This window comes from Penicillium chermesinum, assembly GCF_028974085.1.
Source record: "Penicillium chermesinum strain IBT 19713 chromosome Unknown utg000003l:1.0-5111272.0:1.0-5115320.0, whole genome shotgun sequence".
NCBI lineage: Eukaryota > Fungi > Ascomycota > Eurotiomycetes > Eurotiales > Aspergillaceae > Penicillium > Penicillium chermesinum.
Genome location: NW_026695313.1, coordinates 5,013,484 through 5,039,335, shown reverse-complemented (window position 1 = coordinate 5,039,335; position 25,852 = coordinate 5,013,484). Strand labels below are relative to the sequence as shown.

The 25,852-nt window shown below is 51.9% G+C and overlaps 16 protein-coding genes across 16 annotated transcripts; 9 read left to right on the top strand and 7 right to left on the bottom strand.

Annotated features, from left to right (window-relative positions):
* Positions 1–29: 29 nt before the first annotated feature.
* On the bottom strand, positions 30–2,652 carry acoC (uncharacterized protein; the record flags this gene model as incomplete). Its single annotated transcript, XM_058474179.1, has 7 exons — positions 30–379; positions 443–620; positions 674–987; positions 1,038–1,587; positions 1,639–1,998; positions 2,055–2,237; positions 2,293–2,652. 7 exons carry the CDS (start codon positions 2,650–2,652, stop codon positions 30–32), a joined length of 2,295 nt encoding a protein of 764 aa, XP_058333182.1.
* Positions 2,653–3,160: 508 nt separating this feature from the next.
* N7468_004881 (isocitrate lyase/PEP mutase family protein) lies at positions 3,161–4,167 on the top strand (the record flags this gene model as incomplete). The annotated part of the gene is made up of 4 exons (XM_058474178.1): positions 3,161–3,292; positions 3,345–3,489; positions 3,547–3,701; positions 3,781–4,167. The coding sequence occupies 4 exons, from the start codon at positions 3,161–3,163 to the stop codon at positions 4,165–4,167; spliced, it is 819 nt and encodes a 272-aa protein (XP_058333181.1).
* A 618-nt stretch (positions 4,168–4,785) lies between these two features.
* Positions 4,786–5,028, bottom strand: N7468_004880 (uncharacterized protein; the record flags this gene model as incomplete). Its single annotated transcript, XM_058474177.1, has 1 exon — positions 4,786–5,028. One exon carries the CDS (start codon positions 5,026–5,028, stop codon positions 4,786–4,788), a length of 243 nt encoding a protein of 80 aa, XP_058333180.1.
* Positions 5,029–5,103: 75 nt separating this feature from the next.
* On the top strand, positions 5,104–5,700 carry N7468_004879 (fungal specific transcription factor domain-containing protein; the record flags this gene model as incomplete). Its single annotated transcript, XM_058474176.1, has 1 exon — positions 5,104–5,700. One exon carries the CDS (start codon positions 5,104–5,106, stop codon positions 5,698–5,700), a length of 597 nt encoding a protein of 198 aa, XP_058333179.1.
* A 1,082-nt stretch (positions 5,701–6,782) lies between these two features.
* N7468_004878 (putative pathogenesis associated protein Pep2) lies at positions 6,783–7,874 on the top strand (the record flags this gene model as incomplete). The annotated part of the gene is made up of 3 exons (XM_058474175.1): positions 6,783–6,921; positions 7,148–7,247; positions 7,301–7,874. 3 exons carry the CDS (start codon positions 6,783–6,785, stop codon positions 7,872–7,874), a joined length of 813 nt encoding a protein of 270 aa, XP_058333178.1.
* Positions 7,875–8,000: 126 nt separating this feature from the next.
* On the bottom strand, positions 8,001–8,927 carry N7468_004877 (shikimate dehydrogenase family protein; the record flags this gene model as incomplete). Its single annotated transcript, XM_058474174.1, has 1 exon — positions 8,001–8,927. One exon carries the CDS (start codon positions 8,925–8,927, stop codon positions 8,001–8,003), a length of 927 nt encoding a protein of 308 aa, XP_058333177.1.
* Positions 8,928–9,803: 876 nt separating this feature from the next.
* Positions 9,804–10,388, top strand: N7468_004876 (uncharacterized protein; the record flags this gene model as incomplete). The annotated part of the gene is made up of 1 exon (XM_058474173.1): positions 9,804–10,388. The coding sequence occupies one exon, from the start codon at positions 9,804–9,806 to the stop codon at positions 10,386–10,388; it is 585 nt and encodes a 194-aa protein (XP_058333176.1).
* Positions 10,389–10,978: 590 nt separating this feature from the next.
* On the top strand, positions 10,979–11,810 carry N7468_004875 (esterase/lipase family protein; the record flags this gene model as incomplete). The annotated part of the gene is made up of 2 exons (XM_058474172.1): positions 10,979–11,356; positions 11,478–11,810. The coding sequence occupies 2 exons, from the start codon at positions 10,979–10,981 to the stop codon at positions 11,808–11,810; spliced, it is 711 nt and encodes a 236-aa protein (XP_058333175.1).
* Positions 11,811–12,028: 218 nt separating this feature from the next.
* Positions 12,029–12,610, bottom strand: N7468_004874 (uncharacterized protein; the record flags this gene model as incomplete). Its single annotated transcript, XM_058474171.1, has 1 exon — positions 12,029–12,610. One exon carries the CDS (start codon positions 12,608–12,610, stop codon positions 12,029–12,031), a length of 582 nt encoding a protein of 193 aa, XP_058333174.1.
* A 65-nt stretch (positions 12,611–12,675) lies between these two features.
* Positions 12,676–12,939, top strand: N7468_004873 (uncharacterized protein; the record flags this gene model as incomplete). The annotated part of the gene is made up of 1 exon (XM_058474170.1): positions 12,676–12,939. One exon carries the CDS (start codon positions 12,676–12,678, stop codon positions 12,937–12,939), a length of 264 nt encoding a protein of 87 aa, XP_058333173.1.
* A 1,248-nt stretch (positions 12,940–14,187) lies between these two features.
* Positions 14,188–16,394, top strand: N7468_004872 (uncharacterized protein; the record flags this gene model as incomplete). Its single annotated transcript, XM_058474169.1, has 3 exons — positions 14,188–14,569; positions 14,650–15,873; positions 16,234–16,394. 3 exons carry the CDS (start codon positions 14,188–14,190, stop codon positions 16,392–16,394), a joined length of 1,767 nt encoding a protein of 588 aa, XP_058333172.1.
* Positions 16,395–16,860: 466 nt separating this feature from the next.
* On the top strand, positions 16,861–17,754 carry N7468_004871 (class II aldolase/adducin family protein; the record flags this gene model as incomplete). Its single annotated transcript, XM_058474168.1, has 3 exons — positions 16,861–16,972; positions 17,024–17,331; positions 17,398–17,754. 3 exons carry the CDS (start codon positions 16,861–16,863, stop codon positions 17,752–17,754), a joined length of 777 nt encoding a protein of 258 aa, XP_058333171.1.
* Positions 17,755–17,969: 215 nt separating this feature from the next.
* N7468_004870 (uncharacterized protein) lies at positions 17,970–19,421 on the bottom strand (the record flags this gene model as incomplete). Its single annotated transcript, XM_058474167.1, has 1 exon — positions 17,970–19,421. The coding sequence occupies one exon, from the start codon at positions 19,419–19,421 to the stop codon at positions 17,970–17,972; it is 1,452 nt and encodes a 483-aa protein (XP_058333170.1).
* Positions 19,422–20,758: 1,337 nt separating this feature from the next.
* N7468_004869 (Copper amine oxidase N2-terminal) lies at positions 20,759–22,927 on the top strand (the record flags this gene model as incomplete). Its single annotated transcript, XM_058474166.1, has 3 exons — positions 20,759–21,064; positions 21,118–21,697; positions 21,750–22,927. The coding sequence occupies 3 exons, from the start codon at positions 20,759–20,761 to the stop codon at positions 22,925–22,927; spliced, it is 2,064 nt and encodes a 687-aa protein (XP_058333169.1).
* A 198-nt stretch (positions 22,928–23,125) lies between these two features.
* On the bottom strand, positions 23,126–23,690 carry N7468_004868 (cysteine hydrolase family protein; the record flags this gene model as incomplete). The annotated part of the gene is made up of 2 exons (XM_058474165.1): positions 23,126–23,220; positions 23,249–23,690. The coding sequence occupies 2 exons, from the start codon at positions 23,688–23,690 to the stop codon at positions 23,126–23,128; spliced, it is 537 nt and encodes a 178-aa protein (XP_058333168.1).
* A 354-nt stretch (positions 23,691–24,044) lies between these two features.
* Positions 24,045–25,843, bottom strand: N7468_004867 (GMC family oxidoreductase; the record flags this gene model as incomplete). The annotated part of the gene is made up of 2 exons (XM_058474164.1): positions 24,045–25,406; positions 25,430–25,843. The coding sequence occupies 2 exons, from the start codon at positions 25,841–25,843 to the stop codon at positions 24,045–24,047; spliced, it is 1,776 nt and encodes a 591-aa protein (XP_058333167.1).
* Between the last annotated feature and the right edge of the window lie 9 nt (positions 25,844–25,852).

Sequence of the window (25,852 nt, the reverse complement as noted above, 5' to 3'; positions counted from 1 at the left end):
GATCGCCAGTCCTAGTACTAAAAGTCTCTTTACCACTGCAGTTCAACATCCAGGGATGGTGCGGTATCATCGGGCGCCTTCACCCCCTTTGCAGACGAAGTCATCACCTCGAACAACCTCCTGCCAAAATGCCGAAAAGCCGACTCAATGCCTCCATGTTCAAACAGCTCCTGTTCCATCTTGCTTAAGGTAAATGGGAAAACGCGGTCGCCCAGGTTGATAGTTCTTTGGTGAAAATCGATGGAAATGTCTGCTCCATCACTCACGTTGCTGAAGAAACTTTCATCGCTTAAGGTTATACCCAACAGACCCAGGTTTGGCATATTTCGTTGGAAGATAAACGAAAAAGACTTAGCAATGACACATTTCACGCCACATCCTTGTCGAGACATTAGACATGGTTATTTTCTTTTCAGACACTATCCCTGCAGAGGATACTTACCAAGCAACGCCATGACAGCATTTTCTCGTGAAGAACCGCATCCGAACCCCTTCCCAGCAACAACAATGCTGAATCCGGAACGAGCGCGCTCCCGAAATTCCGGGTGTGTAAGTTCCAGGCAGTGCAGCCCACTTGAAGCGTTGTCAATCATCTCCGTCAGGAAAGGTCCGGGTGCGAGCTACAGTTCTCATCAGTCACCTTATCCATAGAAAGCCATTGGGAGAGTCAAACCGCGTCTGTATCAATGAAATCTCCCAAGACTTGGGCCTTTCCCTTCAACTCCAGATTCTCATCGTTCAGACCCGCGGTACCGTCTTCCGTTGATTGGATATCCTGGCCTGCTTTTGGGTTCCCAGGGGGTTCAACGTAGCGGAGCTCGTGAGTACTTGGGTCCAGCTTCGATGCGTTCTTGCCTCGCTTGGTTTTGATCATGTCTCTGAATGCCTTCTCGTCTATGCTCGCGAGCAGGTCATGCGGATCAGTAACCGTCATGGTAAATGACGAGGCGGCAACTGTTGCGGCCGACCCTAAATGGCCAATGGACCCTGGTACCAATGGTTAGAATTCCTCAGTCGGATCAAGGTTTTCTCCTTACCTCTGCCCATCCGATTCTTGAAGTTTCTGTTTTGTGAAGATAGCCACACCTCCCCAGGGGCAGCCGCATCTGCTGAAATGCCAACACAATAACTGCAGCCTGGGACACCGATCTCGAACCCAGCATCCTCATAGATCTGGGTCAGACCCAATTCTTGAAGTCTATTTAGAATAGGCAGGGAGCCCGGTACGACCTTGCGCTTTCCCTTGGTAGCTGGTTTGAGGCCCCTCTGAAGACCTTCTCCTAGAACAAGGGCTCCCAAGATCAAGTCTTCCTCAGTTGTGGTACAAGCCCCAATGAAACAACCATCCAGTGACATCCCTTCGAGTTCTGGAACAGGGACGACGTCATCTGGGTTGGGGTATCTTGCCATGAATGATCGCACGTCGTCAAGGTTGATCTCGTGGGTTTCAGCATACTGTGCATCCTCATCCGGTTGAAAATAGGTCTTCAGGTCTTTGTGGCGCGATAGCTTTCGTTTCTGGATGAAGTCGAAGGTAGTTTGGTCCGGCGTGAAGAGACCGGTGATACCTCCAAATTCCTTCGGCATCTGTGAGCTTGACAAACGAAAAAGAAAACGAGAACATCTCAGGAGTCTTACTGTTGTCATATTGCAAATAGCAAACCTTGCATCTGAGGACAGATGTTCGGCACCTGGTCCTGTAAACTCCACAACGCGGTCCGAGGTAACCGTGTTTCTCTTCAATTGCTTCAGAATGTAGAGTATGATATCTTTACCCCCAATGCCAGGCCGCGGGCGTCCGACCATGCGAATGTTCACCGATTCTGGGACTTTGAACCACGTCTCACCTGTCACCAGCGGCATCGTTACATCCGCAACTCCCAATCCAATCGCTAAACAGCCCACAGCACCGGACGAGCATGTATGTGAATCAGACCCAATGACGAGCATGCCAGGCTGCGCACGCTCTCTATAGAACTCTGTATGTAGAATGGTGTACTATTGTCAATGTCAGCAAAACAATGTGCTCTCACGGATGCTGAGCTTTGACTCACATTCATGCCTTGATAGTCAGTCATTTTAAACACGCGCTTGGCTCTCTCGCTGGCATCAATCATTGCTTGCGCTTTAGGCGAGTTGTTAATGCGGGGATCAACCACATGATCCCCCGCAAGCCAAAACCGATCGTTACGGAAAATTCCAGGGCTTCCTAGGCTGTGGTACGTTCTTTCCATTCCCTGGAATCAGGTCAGTCTCGTTTCCCATTTGAACGGTCCGCGGTCTGAACTTTACCATCCAGGACAGTTCGGATGCAACGACCCAATCCACGTGAGTTCGAATGAGATCACCAGGCGCAACAGATCCTTTCTGCTCCATATCGTGAAGGGCGAAGATCTTCTCGCTTAGAGTCATGCCCCGTCGACCGGCTGGGCGGTTGTCTAGCGGTGCTGAGATCGACATTGCCCGGTCGGATGAGTTAAGTGCCTCCAGCCACGCAGCAACCAAGAATACAATCTCGGATTCCTGCGCTGCTGTGAGACTGGCTTTCTCGGAAATCTCTAGTCCTCCGAAGTCTTTGGGCTGGCGGCAGATCTCCAATACGTCTGCCAATGCGCTCGATTCACGGACATGACCCCCGTCGCGTAAAATCATTGTTATAGCCTCCAGAGCTTCTAGAACTGTAGAGCATGGTATAGATAAATTGGTTTCTGATTGGTGTGGTAATCCCCTCATTAGTACTAATCTAAGGACTAGCGCAAAGACCTCGGGAGCGGCTATTTGAGTGACTAACCATGATCCCCCCAAACGAATTCCACGAGTGCTGAAGACGACCCTTTCGAGGTCTTTAAATGGCGACATGGTAGTTATCTCGTAACAGGTTGCGGGATTTCTTGTCTTCTGGACCACTAGCAGTGTCTTGGGAAAGTGACCGAGTTAGGCCATGGGAAGCTTCCATGAAATCTGGTTTTATAGTTTTGGGTCGCATTGCCCCAACTTTCGGGCCGTTCGCGGCGCGAGAACGGGGAGAACAGCATATTAAGTCGGGGCGAATGCGGGGCTTTGAAAAGGCAAGGGAGCTATAAATGAAAAAGCCGAAGGCCGAAGGCCGAACAGATCCAAAAGCTGTACATTTAATCACTCTTCTACAGTGCATCACAGAATGGCCTCCCCAGCGGCTTCGAAACTTCGGGAGCTCTTGGCCGACGAAAGCAAGATTGTTGCATGCCCCGGGGTATATGATGGGCTCTCTGCCAGAGTTGCTCTCCAAGCTGGCTTCGATGCTCTTTATATGGTAATGGATACATGGCTCTTCTGTCCAAGTCCGTTGATTAACATTTGCGGAGACCGGTGCAGGCACTACAGCATCTAGACTGGGGCAGGCAGATCTTGGAGTCATAACACTAAACGAGATGTGCGAGACGGCTGGGATGATCGCAAATCTGGACCGGTGCACCCCCGTGATCGCAGATGCTGATACCGGTTTTGGAGGTAGGACGCTGTTCCCACCTGAGCTTTTGGGATATTGAATACTGATACGCATACAAGGCTCTTTGATGGTACACCGGACCGTTCTCCAGTATATCCGGGCAGGCGTCGCAGCTCTACATTTGGAGGATCAAGTCCTCGCCAAGCGTTGTGGACACCTCCGAAATAAGCAGCTTGTTCCGGAGCCTGAATTCCTATCGCGCATCAAGGCTGCTGTGAATGCTCGGAAGGCCTCAGGGGGGGATTGTAATCATTGCACGCACTGACGCCCTTGCCTCCCTGGGATATGATCAGTCGATTAAGCGACTCAAGAGCGCAGTTGAACTTGGAGCCGATGTTGCATTCCTTGAAGGTGTCCGCTCCAAGGAAGAGGCACGGCGAGTTTGTCAAGATCTTCATCCCGTTCCTGTGCTTTTTAATGCGGTCGCTGGGGGGTTATCGCCGGACCTTTCCATCGAGGAGGCGCAGAAGCTTGGGTTCCGGTTAATAATTTTCCCTGGCTTTGCTCTAGGCCCCACGATAGCAGCTCTCACTACTGCAGCGAAGCACCTTAAGGAAACTGGATCCCTGGAAGTGACAGGAGAACTGAGTCCTCAAGCGCTGTTCACTGTGGTTGGATTACATGAAGCTTTGGCGATCGATGCGGCCTCCGGCGCGGGTTTGTTCCAGGATGGTGTTTAAAACATGTCTGTTCGAATCTCGTAGATAGATGCGTATGTGAAACCCCTAAATTGCCCTCTTCATCGCTCAGCGTTGGGCTCGAATTGAAGGCACAATCCCGGTATCGCTCCAATGGCTGATGTAGCTCCCCGGTACCGGTCCACGCGTAGCCAATCAGTGTCGTAATGCGTAAGCACTCGCTGAGCCTGGGGGGTGGCAGCTCAGGAGCACTGCAGATCTAGGGAAAGCGACTTGCGTCTCACAGGAGAGTCGGAGCTTTAAGCCGCTCATCCCCAAGGCGCCATGAAGAGGTCGGGTGGGAACATATCCGGCCAAAACGATCCGCAGTCAAATCAGCGAGGTCGACGGGTAGCGTGTTGCCAGTGCAGACAAGCTAAGGTGAGTAGTCCTCTTGAGATCCACGTACTCCGATCTCTATGCTCCACTCTCGGTTAATCTATATGTCAAGGTCCCGCTAAGTCGATCATGTGTAGGTTCGATGTGAATTACCTTCGGGTGGGGAGGCCCCTTGTTGGCGATGTCGGCGAATGGGCCATGACTGTAAGATCGACGTGGACTTCAAACGCGTGAGTAAGCGAGTGTAAGTCCATTGCCTGGAGATTGTTCGTTGCGTTTTGCTCAAAGCATATAGGCGGCTCGAAGAGCTTGAGCATGAAGTTCGCCAGCTGCGGTCGTCCGTCTCAACGCTCCCACCATGGCCTGTTCGGTCGGTCGATTCAACGAATCACAGACCTCCAACTTCTCAGGATGCACAAGCGGAATCCCCAGATTTCTTGGGTCCTCTTCCTGGCCCATATGGCTTTCCAGGGGGCCAAACGACCTCATCAAATCGGAGTCTAAGCTTACCGCAATCAATTTCATTGCCTGCGAGCCCGAGGTCTCTAGGACATGTGCAACTCAGTTCTTCCCAAATCGCCGCTCTGTTTCAGATGTATGATGGCAATACAGCGTAATCAGAATTGTCCAAGTGAAGCTGACTGCCATTGCAGATACTTCACCAACTATCACCCCTTTACCCTTTTATTAGATCCTTCTGTCTCCCCTGATACCTATTTCGACCGCTCTAAGCTTCTGTTCTGGGTCATCATATACATTGCATCCCGTCGATTTTCGGATGATCCCACTCTCTTCACCGCATTAACCACGCCTCTCAAGGCCCTCCTCTGGCAAAGCATTTCAAATCCTCCGCACAACTGGTACCTTGTGCAATCTGTCTCTCTATTCTGTCTCTGGCCCCCGCCGACCTTGTCTTTGTCCGAAGATACCACCCCTGTCCTTGTAAATATCGCCCAGACTATGGCTATGGAACTTGGTCTCCACCGCCCCGAGTCCATCCAGGACTTTTCACGCACCAAGCGGAAGCTCACGCCAGATGAGATAACTGAGGTAGTTCGAACGTGGTCCGTGTGTTACATCGCTTCTCAAAGGTTAGCATCAAACCCCCCTCCCCCCCGAACAGTCGCAGAACGGCGGTCTAACCCGGTCATCCATCAGTATCTATTCGAATTCTGTCATGTCCATACCGACATCTGACTGGATAATCGATGCTATTTGTGACAAACAGAGTAGCTATGCAGTACCCTTGGCATTGAAGCAGCAGCTTCTCATATACCGTTTCTCTGTAAGGGTCGACATCTACATGTCCAAAAATGCACCGCTGCCGTCTGCCACTCCAATGCCAGATACGATTCCCATACTGGGTCTGTTAGAACAGGATTTAAAGGAACTCTCTCGCAGTTTCGGTGCTGATATATCGGGTATCATCTCTCAGCCCCTTGGTTCCGCAGGCCACTTTTCATCTAATCCTTTTACAATCTAGTTGAAGTTGAGATCTTGCTGAACAGCGTCGAGTTGCAACTCTACGTCTTTTACTTGCTTGATAGTGGTCATTCGCTGGCCCGCAACGTGGGTTTAATGAAGGCGTTCGATCTTGCAAAAATCGTGATTGAGAAACTGCAGCGCCTTGACCAAGGGTCGGGGGTGATAAATTATTGCCCGGTCTCTTATTATCGTGTCATCGTATTGGCGGCTCTGTTTATCCTTCGATTGGAAGATTCAAGCCTCGCGATCCATTTAGAGCACCGAAGGCGGGAAGCGGGCATTTCATACGGCAATGTCTTTCCTGCGAAGGGTTTCATTGGAGGATAACGATCTGCAGGGGAAATCATCGAGAATCTTTTCACAGCTATGGAGTATGCGGGGCCAGTCCAAGCACAGTAATCAAGAGCCTCATTTGAAATTACGCACCCGATTGGCGGCGAGCCTTTTACATGACCAAATTTGGACTTGGAGAGAAAGCTTTGGCGGACAAGGGCCGGCCTCACGAACGCCCCCGCAAGGTACTTCCCATATATTCCTCCATTCTCGTACCGTCTGGTTCGATAAGTTGACTTCCTAGAACCCTTGGAAGAGTTTCCAAACGACCTGCCACTGGGGATGATACCAGGCTCGACCCCGCCCAGACCCGTGGACCATTTTTGCTTTGACGATGTTTTTGATGCCGGAATGCTTTCCCTTCTCCCCTCCGAACTAGAATCAAGTATATTCACAGAGGCGGTTCCGCCTACAGAATAGCAATAGCTCTGTGGTTCCACTCTCTTATCGCATCAAGCAACATGATTGATCTCGTCCGATTGTGCACGAAGCATATCCCAATTCTGCTGCTCCTTGGAGCCTTGTCAAAGCCCTGGGTACTCTCGGTCATATACGCCACGTTATTATACCTTGCCGACATTTCCAACGGCCTTCTCCACAGTAGATCGTATTATCCGTGCTAGTGTCGCAGTTCCCGATGCGGGGTTGGCGATCCGGCTGTGGTCTTACCCGTGGCCCTTGTCGCCCAGTTCTCCTGGAAAATAAAGTCAACGCAGCTACAAAATTGGGCTTTCAGGGTAAAACCCACGTACTTTTTTTTTATCTTTTCTGGAAGTCATCATCGGGGGCAAAGAACCATGCTTGACTTGCATTCTCTTCCCACCAGGCACTCGCCCGACCCATGCAATTCGGAACAACGGACCAGACGACCTGGTTCTTGAGCGAGCAAAGCTTCGGGAACTTGCTGAAGGCTGGCCATGCTATCGGTAATGTACAGTTTTCATTTGAAGAACGAAGAGTTTCGCTAATGGAAGTTCAGTGATGCCTGCGAGTGGGAGAACTTCCAGTCCATATTTCACGACGGAGCCTATGTATTCACCACATGGTCGGGTCGGGTTCCGGCGCAAGACTTCATAACAGCATCAAAGGCCGGCATGGATAAGGGTGCATTTATTATGCATCGTTGTCATGGCGTCACTACCGATATCATGCCCGACGCCACTCGCGCCGTCACTAAAATGAAGGCTACAATCACCCAGCGGTTCACCATCGACGGGTGCGAGGTTGACGCGGAGGCTGACTGCAAATTCATTTTCTTTTTTGAGAAGTTGAAAGGGCGATGGGGCGCCCATTTTGCTCGCCATTGGTACGAGAAAGATAAGATCATTCCTGTCATTCCAAACAAGATCCCAAACATCGACGAGGCAAAGCTGAACACATATCCCGAGGGATACAAGTGTTTGGCATACTGCCAAGAACTGACCATGGGCGTCTCTGTACTTAAAGACCTGCCCGGCCATCGGCGTCATGTTGGAACTGTGAATGGAGAAAAGCACGACCTCCTGTATAGACAGGCCAAGGATTGGTTAGATGGAAAAGACGTGACAGTCTAACTTAGAGATCATTCGTCTGCTATTTAATCCTATATGTGTGGATTGACAGGGACGAACTTTCTATGAGAAAAATGATACACTATCATATAATAAGTATAATCACCATTAAATTCCTCATGTGCGTGTTTAGAAGTTGATACTTGGACTGCTCTCGGCCGCCTTGAGCAGAACATCCCATGCCTTCTCCGTCTCAATTCTCTGTGCACGGTCTTCTCCGGCCCATAGGCGGTACTGTTCATGGATTTGGTAGCCGATGACATGAGTCCCTTCCACTGTCGGCCCACCCAACCTTTCTGCAAGTTTGATAATACGCGTTCTTCGGGGCTTGAAGCACATATCCAACAAAACCCCTTTCTCGCCTCGAGAGAGGAAGTGCTCTAACATCGATGCCACGTTCTTCTCGCTTTCACTCTTTGGCTCCATATCTGGCACTGTTCCCACAATATAATAGGGGCTAGGCAGCTGACTTGCCTGCTCAAGACTCTCGACGTGGACAATTTCTGGGGCCACCGGGAGTCGACTCAAGTCACGTATCAGGTCTAACACTTCTCCCTTATCCCTATTCAGGACATAGATCCTGTGAGAGTGTAAATGCGTTGCAAGCGCATAAGCTGCCGCCCGGCTCGCGCCCCCGGCGCCGATTATCAGAGCAGGTGCCGGCGATGATGCCGACGGCCGGACGGCTTCATGACCCTTTTCGAGTAAACAGCCCCGGATGCCCCTCCAGTCAGTGTTGGTGCCGCAAAGTCGTCGGGGCTGCTCGGAAGTGTAATATACATTGTTACAAGCTCCAATAGAAACAGACAGATCATCCAGTTGGTCCAAATGACGCATGATGGTGCTCTTGTACGGCATGGTTACCACCAGGCCAGCTGTTGACGGTTCCTTGGCTAACGCGAGCACATCCTCGATGGTTGGGCATTCCGTGCTGTGAAAGGTCCATGGAAGGCCAAGGGACTGGGCGATATAATTGTGCATTTTGGGTGCGATGGAATGTGTGACTCCTATGCCAACTAGGTGAAGGGTCTTCTGTGATGGAGTTTGACTAGCCATGATGGAATCAACTTGAACCTGCTATGCTGGTGAGGAGAACAGGTAGATTTCACTCGGTTTTTTTTGACGGAAACATTCCTCTCTTTCAAGATTCGTTAGTCGGGTTTGAGTTAGCTTCACGGATATACTCTTTGCCATGTGTGCGATCAATCCGGGGTTGCCAATCCGGGGTTGCCAACAAGGCGGGGAAATCTGTTCGGCTTCAAGATGCGGCGGGTAGCATTTAACCGGCAAGCGCATGAGATACTGGGGCATCGCCCCCGCAGCGGAGATTTGTTCTACCCTGAAGGTTCCAGTGCTAGTAAAAATATCTTGCACCTATAGCAAAACTCTGCGCCACGATCAAGACATTCGGTGCTGTGGTCTAGTGGTATGACGTCCGATTGTGGCTAACCACACTCATAATCTCGTACAGCCCCGGTTCGATTCCGGGCAGCGCCATTCTTTTTGGGTTTTTGGGCCTTTTTTTATGGTCCCCACACCCCGGCGCTGCCCATGGGGGGTTGCTTAAAAAAGTTATTTTTTTTCCACGTTTTTTTCTTTTCCTTGAGCAAGTCAATATGTCAATTATCAGCAGCGAATCATATAATAAGGTGCTGTGGTCTAGTGGTATGACGTCCGATTGTGGTTAACCACATTCATAATCTCGTACAGCCCCGGTTCGATTCCGGGCAGCGCCAAATTTTTTTTTTCGTTATGTTTTAATGGCTTTTGTTTTCTTGGTGGCCTTTTCAGTCAACTTCTACGGATCCTCTTCTGTCCTACACTGGCACGACATCCAAGGACATTTTGCATCACCTGCTTGACTTGGTAACCGGCATCCCAGGACTGCTGGCTCAATCCGACCAATTCCGAGCAGCTCGGCAATCATCTGTGATGGGTGCCCAAGAGATGGCCGTTAAGCGAGCGGCTCTCTGGAACGGCATTACTGAGCTCAATAGCCGGTTCAATCAATGGCTAAAAGACTTTGTGGAATGCTACCCAGATGGACCCCCTGAAGAGCGCCCACAGACCGAAGATCAAGGGTTCCCCATCTTCAGGCAACGTGATTTCCGCACCGGAGGAGTGTATGCCCCAACGAAGTTATACTACCCCAATCTTCTTCTAGCACAAACGATGTGCGTCTACTATACGTACCGACTCATCCTTTCTTCCATCGATGACCGTCCTGAGGGAGAGCGACTCACCATTCCGGAGCGTTACGAATTTGGTTGCGGAATTTGTCGATCGTATGAATTTTACATTCTTACCGCGCCAGGAAACATGATCAATCGACTCGCGTTCACCACCAGGGTAGCTTGGGAGGCATTCCCTGATAATGGACCCGAGCGAGAATTTATGGTGGAGGTACTCAAACTAGTAGAAAAGCGACACTCGTTGGGGCTCTGGGGCAGTAACATGTCAGAGCTCTCAACCAGTAAAGATTCAAAGTTCGCTTCTGGTGACATGAAAGCACCATAATCTCTCACAGTTGACTGAAATGATAACCTCCATGTGACCATGCCGGTATGAAAGCGTTGTTTTTCTAATCACCTCAAGGCGAGGTATCCTCAGCATCTGTTCTGCTGCCTCAAAAATCAACCCGTTCTTGGAGCATAAACCTATCGGGCTTGGAGTTCATCGTCTTGAATCCATTTAGTGCAGTGGAGCAATAATCTCCAGCTCCCTGCCAACACAAACCCCGTGTTCCATACATTAGTTAGGCAGGGTTTTGCAGCACCCGCGTGGGCCTTCTGTTCAATATGTGGAGCTGACGTATCACTTTGGTCTCGTAAATGGGGAAGCCAACGCGCTGCTATTGGCTCAATTCGAAGAGGACCCCATATTACGCTGAGACAAATTAGATCTTAGATCCACTACGCTAACCAGTAATGGCCTTGTTTGCCGATCATTAATCGATAGTTCCTGGGAACGATGGGCCCAAATCCTTCAGGGAAATGAGAGAGGGGGGAAAAGCAAAGAAAACACACCCGCTGAGGCCCGTACACTTAAAAGCGACGAACGCTCCCACGGGGGTTCGATCTGGCAAAACACGTTGGGGTATACACACAATGCTGTCAATTAGCCGGTTAACCGTTGCGGCCCTGCTGGGCGCGTCAACCGCGTTCGCGTCCGCAATCAACGACTACTCTTGTGAGAGCTCGTCCAACCCCGTGGTTCTCCTGCACGGCCTCGGCGCCACATACTACGAGGACCTGAACTTCTTGCAATTCTGGTTGCAGAACGATGGCTACTGTACCTACTCTCTTACCTATGGCGCCTACGAAGGCTTCCCGTTTGTCGGCGGCCTGAAGCCAATCAAAGAGTCGGCCCCCGAGATCGCTGCATTCATCAAGGAAGTTGTGCAGAAGACTGGCAAGAGTAAGGTCAACCTAGTCGGCCACTCCGAGGGAGCCTTCCAGAGCCTCTACGTCCCCAAGTTCGAGGGCGTTGCCGACCTCATTGACAAAATTATCCCTATCGCACCCCCGAACCCACGCCACCACCTTCGCCAACCTCTACGACCTCGCCTATATACTTGGGAACGCCTCCCGTGCCCTCATCGGGGAGGTCCTGGACACGGTGGGATGCGGTGCTTGCAACGACCTTGGCCCCGACGGCGCTGCGGTGGACCGATTGAATGATGGTACTCCTATTTTACAACCTGGCAACGAGATCACGGTCATTGCTTCAAAGTCCGATGAGCTCGTTACGCCTCCCGAGACTGCTTTCATCCACGAGGCTGGAGTCAAGAACACTTGGATCCAGGACACTTGCCCGCTTGATCCTGTGGGGCATATCGGAGAGGCGTATGACTTGAACGTATGGAACTTGGTCAAGAATGCGCTGGACTCAACACCTGACCGCAAATTCGTCTGTGTGCTGGGTTCGCCTGGGAAATAAATCATAAGGTAGTTCAGCGACACGTATAGTGTTTTGCATATAATATATTAATTCTGTAATAAGGTTATAATCTCCCGCAAAACTCTCGTCAATCTTTGACCGCCGAACGCGTAATCATTTCATATTCCAAATCACCCCACCGTTCTTACCCTAATACCGAAAGCAATGTTTTTCACCCCGACCCTTCTGTCTTCCTTCCAAAGCGCATGGGGCTCTCGTCACAGACGACCTGCAATTGGCGTAGACTCGCGCGCCAGTGCCTCCTCGACCTGCTCCTTCGAAGCATACCACTGCTCGTCCCAAGAATCTCCCATCCACCCGCTTCGCGATCCATGATTCTGCTGGTGACCCCAGAGCTGGCGATACTGCTCAATGGTGTATAAGAACGCATTTCCATGGTGAAACCCCATACCGATAACTGCAGCAGGCTCTCCCGCACAGCAAGCGCAGCCTTGATCCTCTCTCGGCTCCGGCTTGATCGTACCATTTTTGACTCCGTCAACTGCAGCCTTGTAAAGTTCTCCGTAGATACCCTCGAACTTGTCGTCTAAAGAGCTCTGGAGTAAGCGTAGTCGAAGTGGTGCGTTCTCTGCGAAGCAGCGCTGGTTGTTATTTAGAAAGTATTTCCCCAGGTCATCGAATTTGGCTTCGCCTTCGTAGTCTGGGTGGCGCATCAGGTAGGTTGCGTTTGGCGAGACGGAGGTGATGACGCATGGGAGGAGGTCGGCGATGGCTTTGATACTGTCTTCCAGGGCCATCGTGTGGATCTCGTCCACGTAGGCTTGGAGGTTGGGCGACATCGTTGCGATTTTTGTTTCTCTTGAGAGAAAAGATGACAGTGCGATGATTGCTGTCAAAGGTGATGATGCTGCGGGGTAATACAGGCCATACCGCGAATGTCAGGTGGTTCTTATATGTTGCAGGCGGCTCTGCTGCGCTGTTGGATGACGCATACTTAGGCCACCACTCGGACCCAACACATCCGCCCAGCGTCGTTGCCTGGTCAGTCAAGGCCACGCCATCTGGTTCCGTCTTGATATGCTCCACGTTTTTCGTCCATGATAAACCAAGGAGCAAGGATGTGTTGCATGGAGTATGCGGTACAAACCTGCGTAAACAACGGTGGTAGATGCCGGATGATGGTGGGTGGGGAAAGCAGAGTGCGATCGAGGTTCGGCATGATGTTTTCGAAGGCAAGAATCAACTTCAAGGTGAAGTTCACGCGATTAGGTGATCCCAGCTGATACTAGGCAACTAAAGTAGCTTGAGGGTCTATTTATCAGATCATATTTGGCGGTTGACCTGTACCGTAGCACGACTTGAAGTGCTGCCTGGTATACGGTTGTATTGATGATGTGAAATGTGCATGGGACATACTAGTCGATACGAACTTGAAACGCTGAAAGGGTAACGAACATCGCTGGATCCCAGTTTCGAGACTTCGCAAAAGGTTTTGTTTGATTGAACTGTGCCAAATGAGCTGCACCATTGTACTATATTACGCCTACAGTCCAACTCCAAGCGTTTTGCTTCCTCACAGGTTGCGACTCTGCCTCAGTCAGGAAATCGAATATGCCCAGCCCCTGAAGGATGTATGGACCTCAGCTTCATGTGCTGCTATTCGCATTACTGACAGTCCACAGTTTAAGACGAATGAGCGTCGCCCATCCAAAACCAATCTTGGCAGGGTCTGTCTAACAGCCAGTGCGAGCCGGATATCCGCATCTTGCGCCGCAATGTCAGACTAAAAACCAGCGCGGTGCTAAGACCAGCAGAAAGGCCAGCGCAACAGATTGCAGGTCTAATCGAAAGCCGGCGCCGATCATCAATCCCCAAATGGGTCGCTGCTTATCAGTGGCGTATCCTGAGTGGCCGGATAAGTGAGATTGCAACTGGCCAACTGGATCGACGTCGGCTGCCCTCAGAAATGAATCGGCAAGCGGCCCCCTGCGCCAAAACCATCAGATTCCGTTCATTTTTCAGCCTGCTGCTTTGCTTGGTCTCATGCAGCTGGAGAACTCCCGCCTTCAAGGCTTCTCCAATGGCAGAAGCAGAGCGACTGTGGGCACGATCTGATCGATCCATCCGCCCCCCCCACCGCAACATTCTTGGCCCTTGATCGGCGCGGACTCCTCCCCGTACCCCCCCCCCGCCCATGGAACTTCTCGACCCACCAGCCGTGGTTCGGGTCGAATTTCGCGCCCTTCGGTTGCTTCTTATCTGATTAGTTTTCACCTCAAGTTGTGGTACATCAACGAGGGCCAGCAGCACTTCTAGCGCTCCTCTTTCCAAAGCAACCGCGGGCAATCAAGGCCCTTTTGGCTGGTCTCTGATCTCTGCTTGTTCGGGGAATACCTCAGTTCCCGCCGATAAGACCATGGATGCCAAATCCCTCGGCTCGCGCCCACTGTTAGGGCGTCGGATGCTGTCACGGCGTGAAAAGGCCGTACGTTGGATGGCCGCTGGATGCGCGGCTGGAATGTTATTCTTATCTACCAGCAAATTTTTTTCTGTGGAAAATTATGCTGCGCCGGCACCGGTATCAACGGCGGGATTCAGTTGGGACCGGCTGGAGCCCTCGACGTCTTTGGAATACAGCGACTGTGGTGGCGGTTTTGAATGTGCTCGATTAGAGGTGCCGATGGACTACAACAAGACCGACGGGCGAGCGCGTAAGGTTGTCCTTGCAATTGTCCGTCTTCCTGCCAAGGTGTCCATCGGTGACCCTCGCTATGGTGGCGCGGTTCTGATTAATCCAGGTGAGCGCCTTATCCTTGTGTTTGGGAAAGGAGAGAAGGGCTTAGTGATTTTTTTTTCCTAGGTGGCCCGGGTGGTCGAGGAACAGAACAGGCATTCTTGTCCGGTCACAATCTCCAATCCATCGTAGATGCAGAGGGCGATCCTGTCAATGACCAAATTAAATATGAAGACCAATATTTCGATATAATTGGCTTCGATCCCCGTGGTGTAGGAGAAACCACGCCCGCAGTGACATGCTTTCCAGACCCCGTGTCTCAACGGAATTGGGAGTTGCAGGTCGAAGCAGAGGGCATGCTGGGTAGCTCGCCGAGCTCACTGCCTAGGAATTGGCAACGGATGAAGGCGCTTAACACGGGATGCTCCATGCTGGAGATGACAGCACACCCGGAAGGTGACTCAATGATGAGCTATGTCAGTACCCCCTTGGTGGCGCGAGATATGATCACTATCGTTGAAAAGCACGGCGAATGGCGTGCGAAGCAAGGGCGAGATGAGCAGCGACGTCATGACAAGACCCACGGTTTTGACGCTCAACGTGCAATTGTGAAGCGCACTGAATGGCGTCAAGGCCAGGAACAGTTATTGTACTGGGGTCGATCGTACGGCACCGTTCTTGGAACCACTTTTGCCGCTCTTTTTCCTGACCGCGTCGCCCGGGCTGTGCTTGACGGTGTTGTTAATATGGACAAGTACTACGAGGGACGAGGCCCGAATGCTGTCATAGATGCAGATGCTATCTTCGATCGATTTGGCGATTACTGTGACTTCGTCGGGCCAGTTGGCTGTCCACTGTACACCGAGGGAGGGCCCGAAGCCATCAAGAGGGCATATTGGAAATTGGAGGAGGAGCTGTATGAGATGCCGATACCGGTCATTGCTACGGCCAACCGAGGACCTGAAGTCATAACCTGGACCGACATGAAAGCCGTGCTCCGTATTGCTGTCTATCAGCCACTTCTTGCATTTCGTATCCTGGCTGAGAAGACGGCCGCTTTAACGCGAGGAAATCCACTTCCGATGGCGGATTTCAAACATCGAGGTCACTTTAGCGCGTGTCCCTCGGGGGCCTGCAGCATCGCTGGACCTTGGTCCCCTGCATGCACGCGTGGCCAGGATAACGGCTTATACTCCAGCTCTGCTATTCTGTGCACCGATGCCGAGTTTTTGACGAACCACACTATGGAGACATTCCAGGAAGTCTGGGACGGCATCAAAAATGACAGTCTTGTGCTGGGGGATTACTGGGCCCAACTTCAACTTGGCTGTGTGGGATGGCAAGCGAAAGCCAAGTATAAATTTACCGGTATGGATTGATTCTTTACGCCTGACAGTGGCATATGCTGACATCGTTAGGCCCTTGGGGTGGAGTTACTTCGCACCCCATGCTGTTTGTCTCGAATACTTTGGATCCCGTCACCCCGCTGCACAGGTGAGTTGCTATTCAGTTCGTATTATAAGCCCTGATTGGCTAACGTCGAACATAGCGCGCAACATATGTCGCAACAGTTCCCAGGGTCTGCACTCATTCAACAAGACTCGGAAGGAGTATGTGATTTCCCCGAATACATCATAGAGCTTACCAGCTAAAATCGCACGCAGCATACGACACTTGCCGCACCTTCAGTATGTGTGGCAAAGGCAATTCGTAATTACTTCCAAACAGGCGACACTCCTACGGCTGGCACCCTCTGCCAGGCCGATATGAAGCCCTTGGTGGGACAGCCCAGCCAGCGTGAAATCAGTCAAAGCCGGAGTCCTGCTGACCAGCGCTTACTCGAGGTTTTGATCGCGGAAAGCGAACAAGGATATTTCCCTCCGATCTAGAACTAAACGCGGCATCTATCCCCGCATTTGGGTTTTTCTTACTCTTTGTACTTCTTTTTTAGCGGGTACCACAGACATCTTGGGGCTGGTACCACCTCGTGTCGTATCGCGCGTTTGTGAACAGTAAATCCAGCGATCTTCTATATATACTCTTTCTTTAGATAGTCATGTGAAAATTGAAGCTCCTTCGCTCGGTTATTCCCCCCCCCAACGCGCCCCCGGCCTCGGTCCCCTCCTCGGCCTATCAGTAGCCAATGCCGGAGGCACCGGTTGTAAGTAAATCAGCCCCGCACGCGGCTAGGGAAACCGTTTATACAGCGTTTCCTCCCCTATTCTCAACATCTGAAGTCTCCAGTTCAGTCAATATGGCCCCTCCATCTGCTACCGAGACAGTTAGCTCTGAGTCCGTCAAGATGCAAGCCCGGTCTCCTCGCAAGAGGCCGCCGCGGCCAACGCCAAAGTCAAAATGCAATTGCCGTCCTACCCCACATTCGAAGATAAATACAAAGAGCGCGAGTACCTGAAGAACCGCTTGGCCGCCGCGTTTCGCATCTTTGGCAAATTCGGATATGATGAAGGTACACCCACATTCCCCTGATAGATAGGCCGGCATGCTGATTTAGTTCTAGGTGTTGCGGGGCACATCACTCTCCGTGACCCCGTAGATCCCACGACTTTCTGGGTCAATCCGTTCGGCAAGGCTTTCTCGCAGATGAAAGTCTCCGACTTGATCCTTGTCAACCACGAGGGCAAGGTTATCGACGGTGGCCCTAACCGGAATCTGAATGCGGCGGCGTTCATGATCCACTCGGCCATCCATGCTGCGCGCCCGGATGTGATCTGTGCTGCGCATAGCCATGCAATTCACGGGCGGACATTCTGTGCCCTTGGACGGCCTCTGGATATCATTTCACAAGATGCCTGTGCGTTCTATAATGTGAGTTGGATCCTTCCTTACGCAGTAGTCGTCGTGTACTTTTGGCTCATCTGTTCTGGTTTATAGGACCATGCGGTATATCGTTCCTTCAGGGGCATTGTCCTGGCCGAAGAAGAGGGGCTCGAGATCGCAAAGGCACTCGGGAATAAAAAGGCGATTCTTCTCCAGAACCATGGCATTCTGACCGTTGGAAAGAGCGTTGAAGAGACAATCTACTGGTTTGTCAGCCTTGAAAGATGCTGTTACACCCAGCTCCTTGCAGATGCTGCGGCCGCAGGTCGTGGCGGAGAGACCGTCAAGATCGAGGAAGCAGACGCTGCCTTCACATATAAAACTGTCGGAAGCCCAAAGGCTGGATGGTTCAGTGCACAGCCCTTATTTGATGTGATTCATGAGGAAACCAAGGGTGCATACGCGGAGTGATGCCCAAGAGGGGATACCAGGTAATAAGTTGAGATGACTGTATGGCAACATTATACAAGATTATCCGAAACGTATTCTCTTTTTGCTCCCCCGGTAAATAAGACTGGGGCTAACTAGTCATTTAAACAGTTTTTAAAATTAGAAAATTGCTTAAAATCTCCCAATCTCAGAAACTTCAAAACACTGTAACGCTGTATTTACACTCCCATTAGACATTACTCCTTATAATCCAGATCCACCGTCAGCCTCACAGGTCCCGGAGACGCGGCTCCCCCAATCCCATCATGATGGCGCTTCGCCGCAGTATACGCATCAACAACCCTCTCAGCGCCAGGCGTGATGATCGAGCACCCCTTCCCATCCGCCATACAGATCCTCATCCCTTCCACAGGGCCATGGGCAATTTGAGTCTGAATAGCCGACACATCCCACCCTGACCACCCATCATTCTCTTGGTCCCCAAAGGAGAATTCGCCCCAGGTGGAGATATACCCACCCCATTGATCGCGCGGCACCCCCTTCGTCCCCGGCGCCGCACTCCACGCTCCCTCCGAGTCCTCGTCAAACGCAACATAGCGCGTCTCACCCGGTGCGAGAACGAATTGCAGTGCGGAGTGGCCGTACCATCCGTCCATCTTGCCGTCAGGACCGACCTTGTTCCAGATCACCACCGTCCAGGGCTGGTCATTCGAGCCTGTGAACTGCGCGACATACTTGTAGCGATGGGCTTCGGTGGGGCTCACGGAGATGATGTTGCTGCCCCAAGGGATGCCCACGTTACCCTCGTACTTGATCCTGTTTCCGTGTGGTATGCTGCGGCCGCCGAATCCCTTGGTAGAAAATGCGCCGTCTTTGGGGAGCGACGTCCACTGCAAATCTGAGGGGATGGACGGGTTCGCCGGGTGAAAGACTTGGTCCAGGGACGGGATCGGTAAGTTGGGAATGACTGTTGTAGGGAGCAGTTGTGGTAAGTGTGGAAGGGTCGGGAGGAGTCCCGGTCCTTGTTCGACCTTTGTTGGGGCTGGTACTGGTCTATCTCCGACAAAGGCGGATCCAGACGGGGCGTCACCTACATCCGCTGCAACGCTGACAGTGGCGCTTCCCAGTCCGGGGATAGAAGTGGTGATTGTCGTGCTCAGATGGGTCGGTGTCACCGCTTGTGTGAAAGCAACGTTGGGGACATGTTGGAACGGAATGACCGCTGGTGGGCTTGGAGCATCAGCAGGAATGGCAGTACTCGTACTATGGTGTTGAGAGATCAATGTGATAGTTTCGGTGCTCGGCTCGGTGACGGTAATTGTCCTCGTCCTCGTCGAGTGCACCACCGTGGTCTCTTCGGGGGGTGGCTGGGCTTGCACCACATTTGTAGGGAATTGCGGTAGCGATTGAGTCGGCGCAGATGGTTCATCCTCGCATATTGTCACCGTGATAAAAGCCGTACTTGTGGGAAGACAATCTTGGTAAAGAGTGGTCGTGGTATACCGAAGCTCCACCAGGTCGGCCGGGATTTGATCCCCGTTCAACTCCAGCAGATCTCCGCGCGGTTCCAACTGTTGCGCATGATGCAACAGCTTTCCATGCGCATGGTTCCAATAATTCCAATGAGTGGATAGGGCAATATTGGCGCCCACCGCCAGAAGGAGTGGCTGATATATGTTCAACCGCATTTTTGGTTAACGAGAGACAGTGGCCGTGTAGGTGCACCACAATTGAGGAGACAGAGCTTAATGTAAAGCAGAAAGAGAAAAGACTGACAGGACTTCAAGACCTAGCTATAGCTGCGGTTGGGTTGGTTAGTAATTAATCTGGTTGCTCCACTATACGCTCAGCAGAACATAATGGCGGTTGGCGGAGGGCGTGCAACAGCACAGGCGAAGAGGAACGCACCATGGTTATGTAGTGGACGCGAAGATCTAGGCCACAAAGATCTGGAATGCTGGGTCGCGTAAGATCTTGGAAGGGCCACCCGCCCCAGAATGGAGGCGGCCCTGAATTCCATCCCCAGCTTCTCGGTGGTGCATCGTGAACACATCTTCGTTTCCATTTGGTGCATCCCCACAAGTGGCAGGCATGTCTTTCGCCATGAGGATAAGTGCCATAAGATAGCTAGTCGAAACTATATTTTCTGCAGGTTTTTATTGTTGCCTAGCCGTGTTCTTGGTGGGCGACTCGTGGTAACATTCCTGACCCTTGATTGTACCGACGGTGGAAATTTGCCGAGTGCATAGTATTCTTGGCTAAACGGACAGGACCGCACTCACCAATCCATAAACAAATGAAGAACGTCTTCACTTTTCTTGACTGAGCTATCCCCGCATAGACCTCCGTCCTTCCCAGATGGATGTGTTGGTCCTGTAAACATGAAGTCATGTCTCCTTCCCGCGCTAAGCTGTCGGCCGAACCAAGGTAGCCCTGGAGTCGTCTCAACGTAAACTTGAAATCATCTCAAGAGATGAACATACTTTTCAAATTTGATGGAAGCTTCTAGCGCTATTTGAGAAGATGCCGAGGGAGGTTATGCCCTTAGATTGTCGCATATCAGCTGGGGAATTGGAATCGTGTTCGATCACTAAAACACCCTAAATGTATATTTTTGACATTCATGTTATTAGCAACATTTCGCATCAACATTCTAGATCATGTTTGGAACATGTTTGGATCGCTCCAAGTAAAAGACAAGTGAAGAAACTGAGTCGTACGAGAATGGAAACTCCATGTGCAACCAAATACTCACTGCCACCCACTGATGAGATACACCTACCCCATTAGGAGGTGCTGTTTTATCTGCTTATCGCGCGCGGCTGCCCAGAGGCGTCGTGCGTTATCGGCGCTAAACCGTACTAGGGCAAACTCGCGCTTGGTGGGGACTCAGTGGGACAAAAGTAGCCAACCAACGGCGACCCCCCTCACCAGCGGAAGATTTCCCGAAAGGCAGGTCGTCCCTGACAGGATATAAAAGGGCTAAAATTCTCATCTTGTCGAGAGTTTGACAACCCTTTCGACAATGGCAAGCCTTCACCCCTTTGACCCTATTACCCCTGGGGAAATCCAGCTGGCTGTTCGGATCTTGGAATCCAACTTCCCGGGGGTCAAGTTGCGGTATAAGCGTATTGATCTGCAAGAGCCTATCAAACAGGAGACCATTCCCTACCTCGAGGCCGAAAGATTGGGCAAGCCTCGCCCGAAGAAGCCCACTCGCTTACTGTCGGCCTTGTTCCATCGCCTGGACAATGGATCTTTTTTCAAGGCTCTTCTCAATGCCGATACCAAGTCCGCTGTCACCATCAAGGAACTTCCAAAGGATGTTCAGGTAGGCAATTGTCAGCTGCACAAGACTTGATCCCTTGCTCATGAATGCCACAGGGCCCTGTCGATATTGATGAGATGATTGAGCTGGAGCAGGTCTGCTTGGACCACCCCGCCGTCAAGGCAGAGATCGAGAAGCTGAAGCTTCCCGCCGGCATGACCGTGTGCCTCGATCCCTGGATTTACGGCACTGACGATGCCAGCGAGTCGCGGCGTCTGGTGCAATGCTATATGTATATTGTGGCTACGGACCACCCGCAGAACAATCAGTACTCGCTCCCTTGCCAGTTCTCTCCCGTGTTCAACGCCATTACCCATGAGTTGCTTCGCATGGACTACCTGCCCGGCGGGGCTGATGCTCAGACAAACAGCACCCAGCCATGGAAGCCGGTCCCTACGGTTCAATACGCTCATGAGCTGCTTGATGAACCGCTTCGCACTGATTTGAAGCCGTATATCGTGCAGCAGCCCGAGGGTGCCTCATTCAATGTCATCGGAAACGCAGTCTCATGGCAGAAGTGGCGATTCCGTGTTGGCTTCAATAATCGGGAAGGCCTGGTCTTGCACAACCTTACCTATGATGGACGTAATACATTCTACCGACTATCTATGTCCGAAATGACTGTTCCATATGGCGGTATGTACCCGTGCAAGCACATGGAACGGGCTGAAGACTGATGGAAAAACAGACCCACGGGCTCCCTATCACCGGAAGCAAGCATTTGACGTTGGCGATGTTGGCTTTGGTATTACAGCCAACCAGCTGTCGCTCGGCTGTGACTGCCTGGGCCATATCAAATATTTCGATGGTTACCGAACCGATGCCCAAGGTACCCCCATCCGGTTACAGAACGTTATCTGTATGCACGAGCAAGACAACGGTCTCCAGCATAAGCACACCAATTACCGCAGCGGGGCGGCCACAGTCGTCCGGAACAGACAGTTGGTGATCCAAATGATCTGTACGGTTGCCAATTACGAATATATCTTTGCCTTCATTCTTGATCAAGCTGCCAATATCGAGCTCGAGGTCCGCGCGACCGGTATTCTGTCGACGGTGCCCTTCGACAACCAGAATGGGCAGACCGTGCCTTGGGGAACAAATGTCGGCCCAGGCGTGATGGCTCCAAATCATCAACACCTGTTTTCTCTTCGCATTGACCCTGCCCTGGACGGGTTCAAGAATACTGTCTATTACGAAGATAGCGTCGCCATGCCAGAGGATGACAACAACCCATATCATGTCGGATATGTCACCGAAAAGACCGTCTTGAAGGAAAGCGGCAGTGCGTTCACGAGCGTGGATCGACACCGCGTTTTCAAGATTCGGAACGACAATATTATCAACTCAATCACCCACCACCCCATCGCCTATAAGTTGCAAGCAATGCCCAGCCAAATGCTCCTGGCTAGCCCGAAGTCATTCGGTACCAAGCGTGCGCAGTTTGCCACCCGCCCGATCTGGGTGACCAAATACCAGGATGACGAGTTGTACGCAGCAGGCGAGTTTACCAACCAAAGCAAGAAGTCGGATGGTGTCGAGGTGTGGGCCGATCGAAAGGATAAGGTCGAGGACGAAGATATCGTCCTCTGGCACAGTAAGTTGCCTCCTACGTCGCCTGTTACTCGTGAAAGGAAGGTTGCTAACAACACCGCAGCTTTCGGACTTACGCACAACCCTCGTATTGAAGATTTCCCGGTCATGCCTGTGGAGCGCATTAGCGTCATGCTCAAGCCGGATGGATTCTTCACCAAGAACCCTGCGCTAGACGTCCCGCAGTCGTCGCAGTCCTTCAACCAGTCTATTCAGCACCCAGAACCGGCAGCATGTTGCGAGCCCCAGGACCGGAACCAGGTGAAGCTATAAGATGAGCGTGATTGATTCAGCATAGCTGCAATGCGTATATGCCCTCGCTACGATGTTGATAGACTTTCTGATTTCCTTGAATCCAAATCGGTGCATCCGAAAAGCCCAAGTCCGATTAGTAGAAATCTGCCATTAAACAACTCATCCCACCTCTTCCATCGAACCATAACTGTCTATTCTTTCACCAAGCGCTCTTCGCTACTCCGTAAGCTTCGCAGCCCAATCCTTCCCAGTAATAACCTCCGCCTTCCTCTCAAACACCTTATCCATCAACACCCGATGAACCTCCTCGTCTCGATCCTGACAAAGATCCCTCAGCACCGTAATCCGCAAATCCAAATCCATCGCCGATCGCACAGTCGACAGCACCGCCCCTGGTAATAAGGCCGGCAACAACAATATGGTCGCTCCCGGTACACCGCAGAATCATCTCCAGCTCCGTCCCCGTAAAAGCCGAGACACGGCGCTTCGTGACGACCGGTTCCTCTGGCGTCGGCGCCACAGCGGCGTGCACCTCAATGGCCGGATCTCCGACTTGGAAGAGTCCGTGCTGCATGACGTGGGCGAAGGAGGCGTTGGTGGGGTGTGCTTCGGGGTAGCCGGGGCGGAAAGCCGTGATGACATGGATTACTTTGATCCCGCTGCTTCGGGCGGCGGAGAGGGCGGAGGCGAGGTGTTCGAGGTAGGGCTCCATCTCGACGCGGCCGAGCATGTCGATTATGCCGTTTTGAACGTCGAGGAGGATTAAGGTTGTGGCGCCCATTGTGGATTGCTGAGTTGGGGTACACAAGGCAGTTTGGTGCAGTGGGGTAAACGTAAGAGGAGAATTTGTATTTCTGACAATTGGCAAACTTTGAATTTCTAAAAGTCTATGGAGGGGAAGAAGTAGAAGTAGAAATAGATGTGACGCCGATTCCGCGGCGTGGCGGAGAGGAAAACACCCCGGTACCGGGATGAGGCCGGGGCCGGGATAACAGGATCCAAATGTTGTGCATGTAACGAGAAGAGAAGAGAAAAAAAAAAGAATATGTAGTCAGCCTTGTAATGTAATCAACATCTAGAGAGAACCTTCCCTAAGATGCCATTGGTTACGACGTCCAGCATCTGAAAAAGACTCCTACGCCTGGTAGTCTGCCAGAATAGCATCGGCAATCTTCAACGCCATTCCGTAGAACACATTCATGACATGAGCAGAGACCTGAGTGGGAGGAATCGAGCCATCGATCACACGGAGGTTCTGAGTCCCATAGACCTTGGCAGCAGCATCCACGACACCGCCAAGCTCCCGCGTCATCATGGAACAGGTTCCAATGGCATGGTAGTTGGGGCGAAAGTTGCGCTTAATGTAGGTGCTCCACTGATCCAGGTCAGCATCCTGGTCCAGGTTGGAGCCGGGGATAGTTTCTCCGTCAAAGTAATCCCGCATCATGCCGGCGGAGGAAAGATCGCGAGCCAGTTTGGTGGCGGCGGCCTGGCCCAGAAGGTCCAGCTCGTTCAAGAAGAACTGCGGGTCGTTGGCGTACAGAAGCATGTAGGGATCGCTGTGTAGAATATGCGTAGAGCCGCGGGTGAAAGGGATCAAATCCCAGACATCGAAGTCGATGTTTCCTTCGGTGTCGAGGAAGAGCTCCGCAAAGGCAACATCTTCATTCAAGAGCCAGTCACGGTAGTTCTCGTATTGAATGACGAGAGCGGTGACATTGTGGAAACCGCCTCGAGCAACGGTCTCCTCTGCCCATTGCTCAAGCTTGGTGTCGAGCAGGTTGATCGCCTGCTGGGCCTGGTTGCCAAAGGTCTCGGTGAAGTTGGCGAAGAACACAGCCTGGCCCTGGCCTGCGGCCTTGGCCCGGGAATGGACGGTGGTGGTGGTTTGATCTTGCATGTTAAGCCCCACCGGCAACTCCAGTCGCTGCTTAACGCCGGCTTTGTCCAGAACAGACTTCACCCCAATACCGGAGTATTCCAAGAGGAGAGGGGAGATAGCGGAGCCCGCAGCCAGGAGTACTTCGTTGTCGGCGAAGACATCGAAATTCACAGCCTTGTTGGTTCCGAAGTTGACCCCAACGGCCTTTACGCCAGAGTCATCGAACAAGATGCTGCCGACCAATTGGCCAGTCAGCACATGCAAGTTTTCCCGCTTGTAATTGGGGAGGAGCCACTCGCGAGCAGCGTCTGCACGGGTTTGATCCTCCTGTACGTTGTTATAGATCATCGAAACTCCACGCGGATGACCACAGGTCACATCCTGTTGAGTGGGGATTCCCATTGCCGAAGTAGAGTTGATCAGGGCTTGCATGATTGGCGAGAAGTCCTGCCCGTTATCACGAGGCCCGGAGTGAACTGTGCCATTGAAGCCGTGGCAGGAAGCGTTGAACGCATGACCAGCGGCAATCTGGGCGTCAGTGGGTGGGCGCGCACGCTCAGCGGCATTCATGTATTCAACCAAGCCCTCCCAATTCCAGCCCTCCATTCCAAAGACCTTCTCCAAGCGTCAATCTGGACCTTGTCGGGCCGGGTCCACGAATCTCCGTTGAGGAGTGTTGAGCCGCCTAGGCCCTTGCCCGATCTGATAGGAAAGGACTGGTTGTTGATGGCCAGATCAACCGTGGCATACTGCTGGTCGACACGCGAGTTGAAAATTTCGCCATATCTGTTGGGGTCTTCGATGATTGGACCATCATTGGACTCGTAGAAGCCTCGCTCAATAACGAGCACGGAGATGTTAGGGTTCTCCGATAGCTTTGCAGCGACGGTGAGACCAGTCAGGCCTCCCCCGGCAATCACATAGTTATAATGCTTTCCGGCGACCGCATGAGGGTCGGAGATCAGTTGAGGCTGGATATCTGATGAGCCAGAGGCTACAGTGGTAGCGGCAAGGAGTGAAAGACCGAGCCTTGGAAGGACGGATTTAATCATGATGACGCC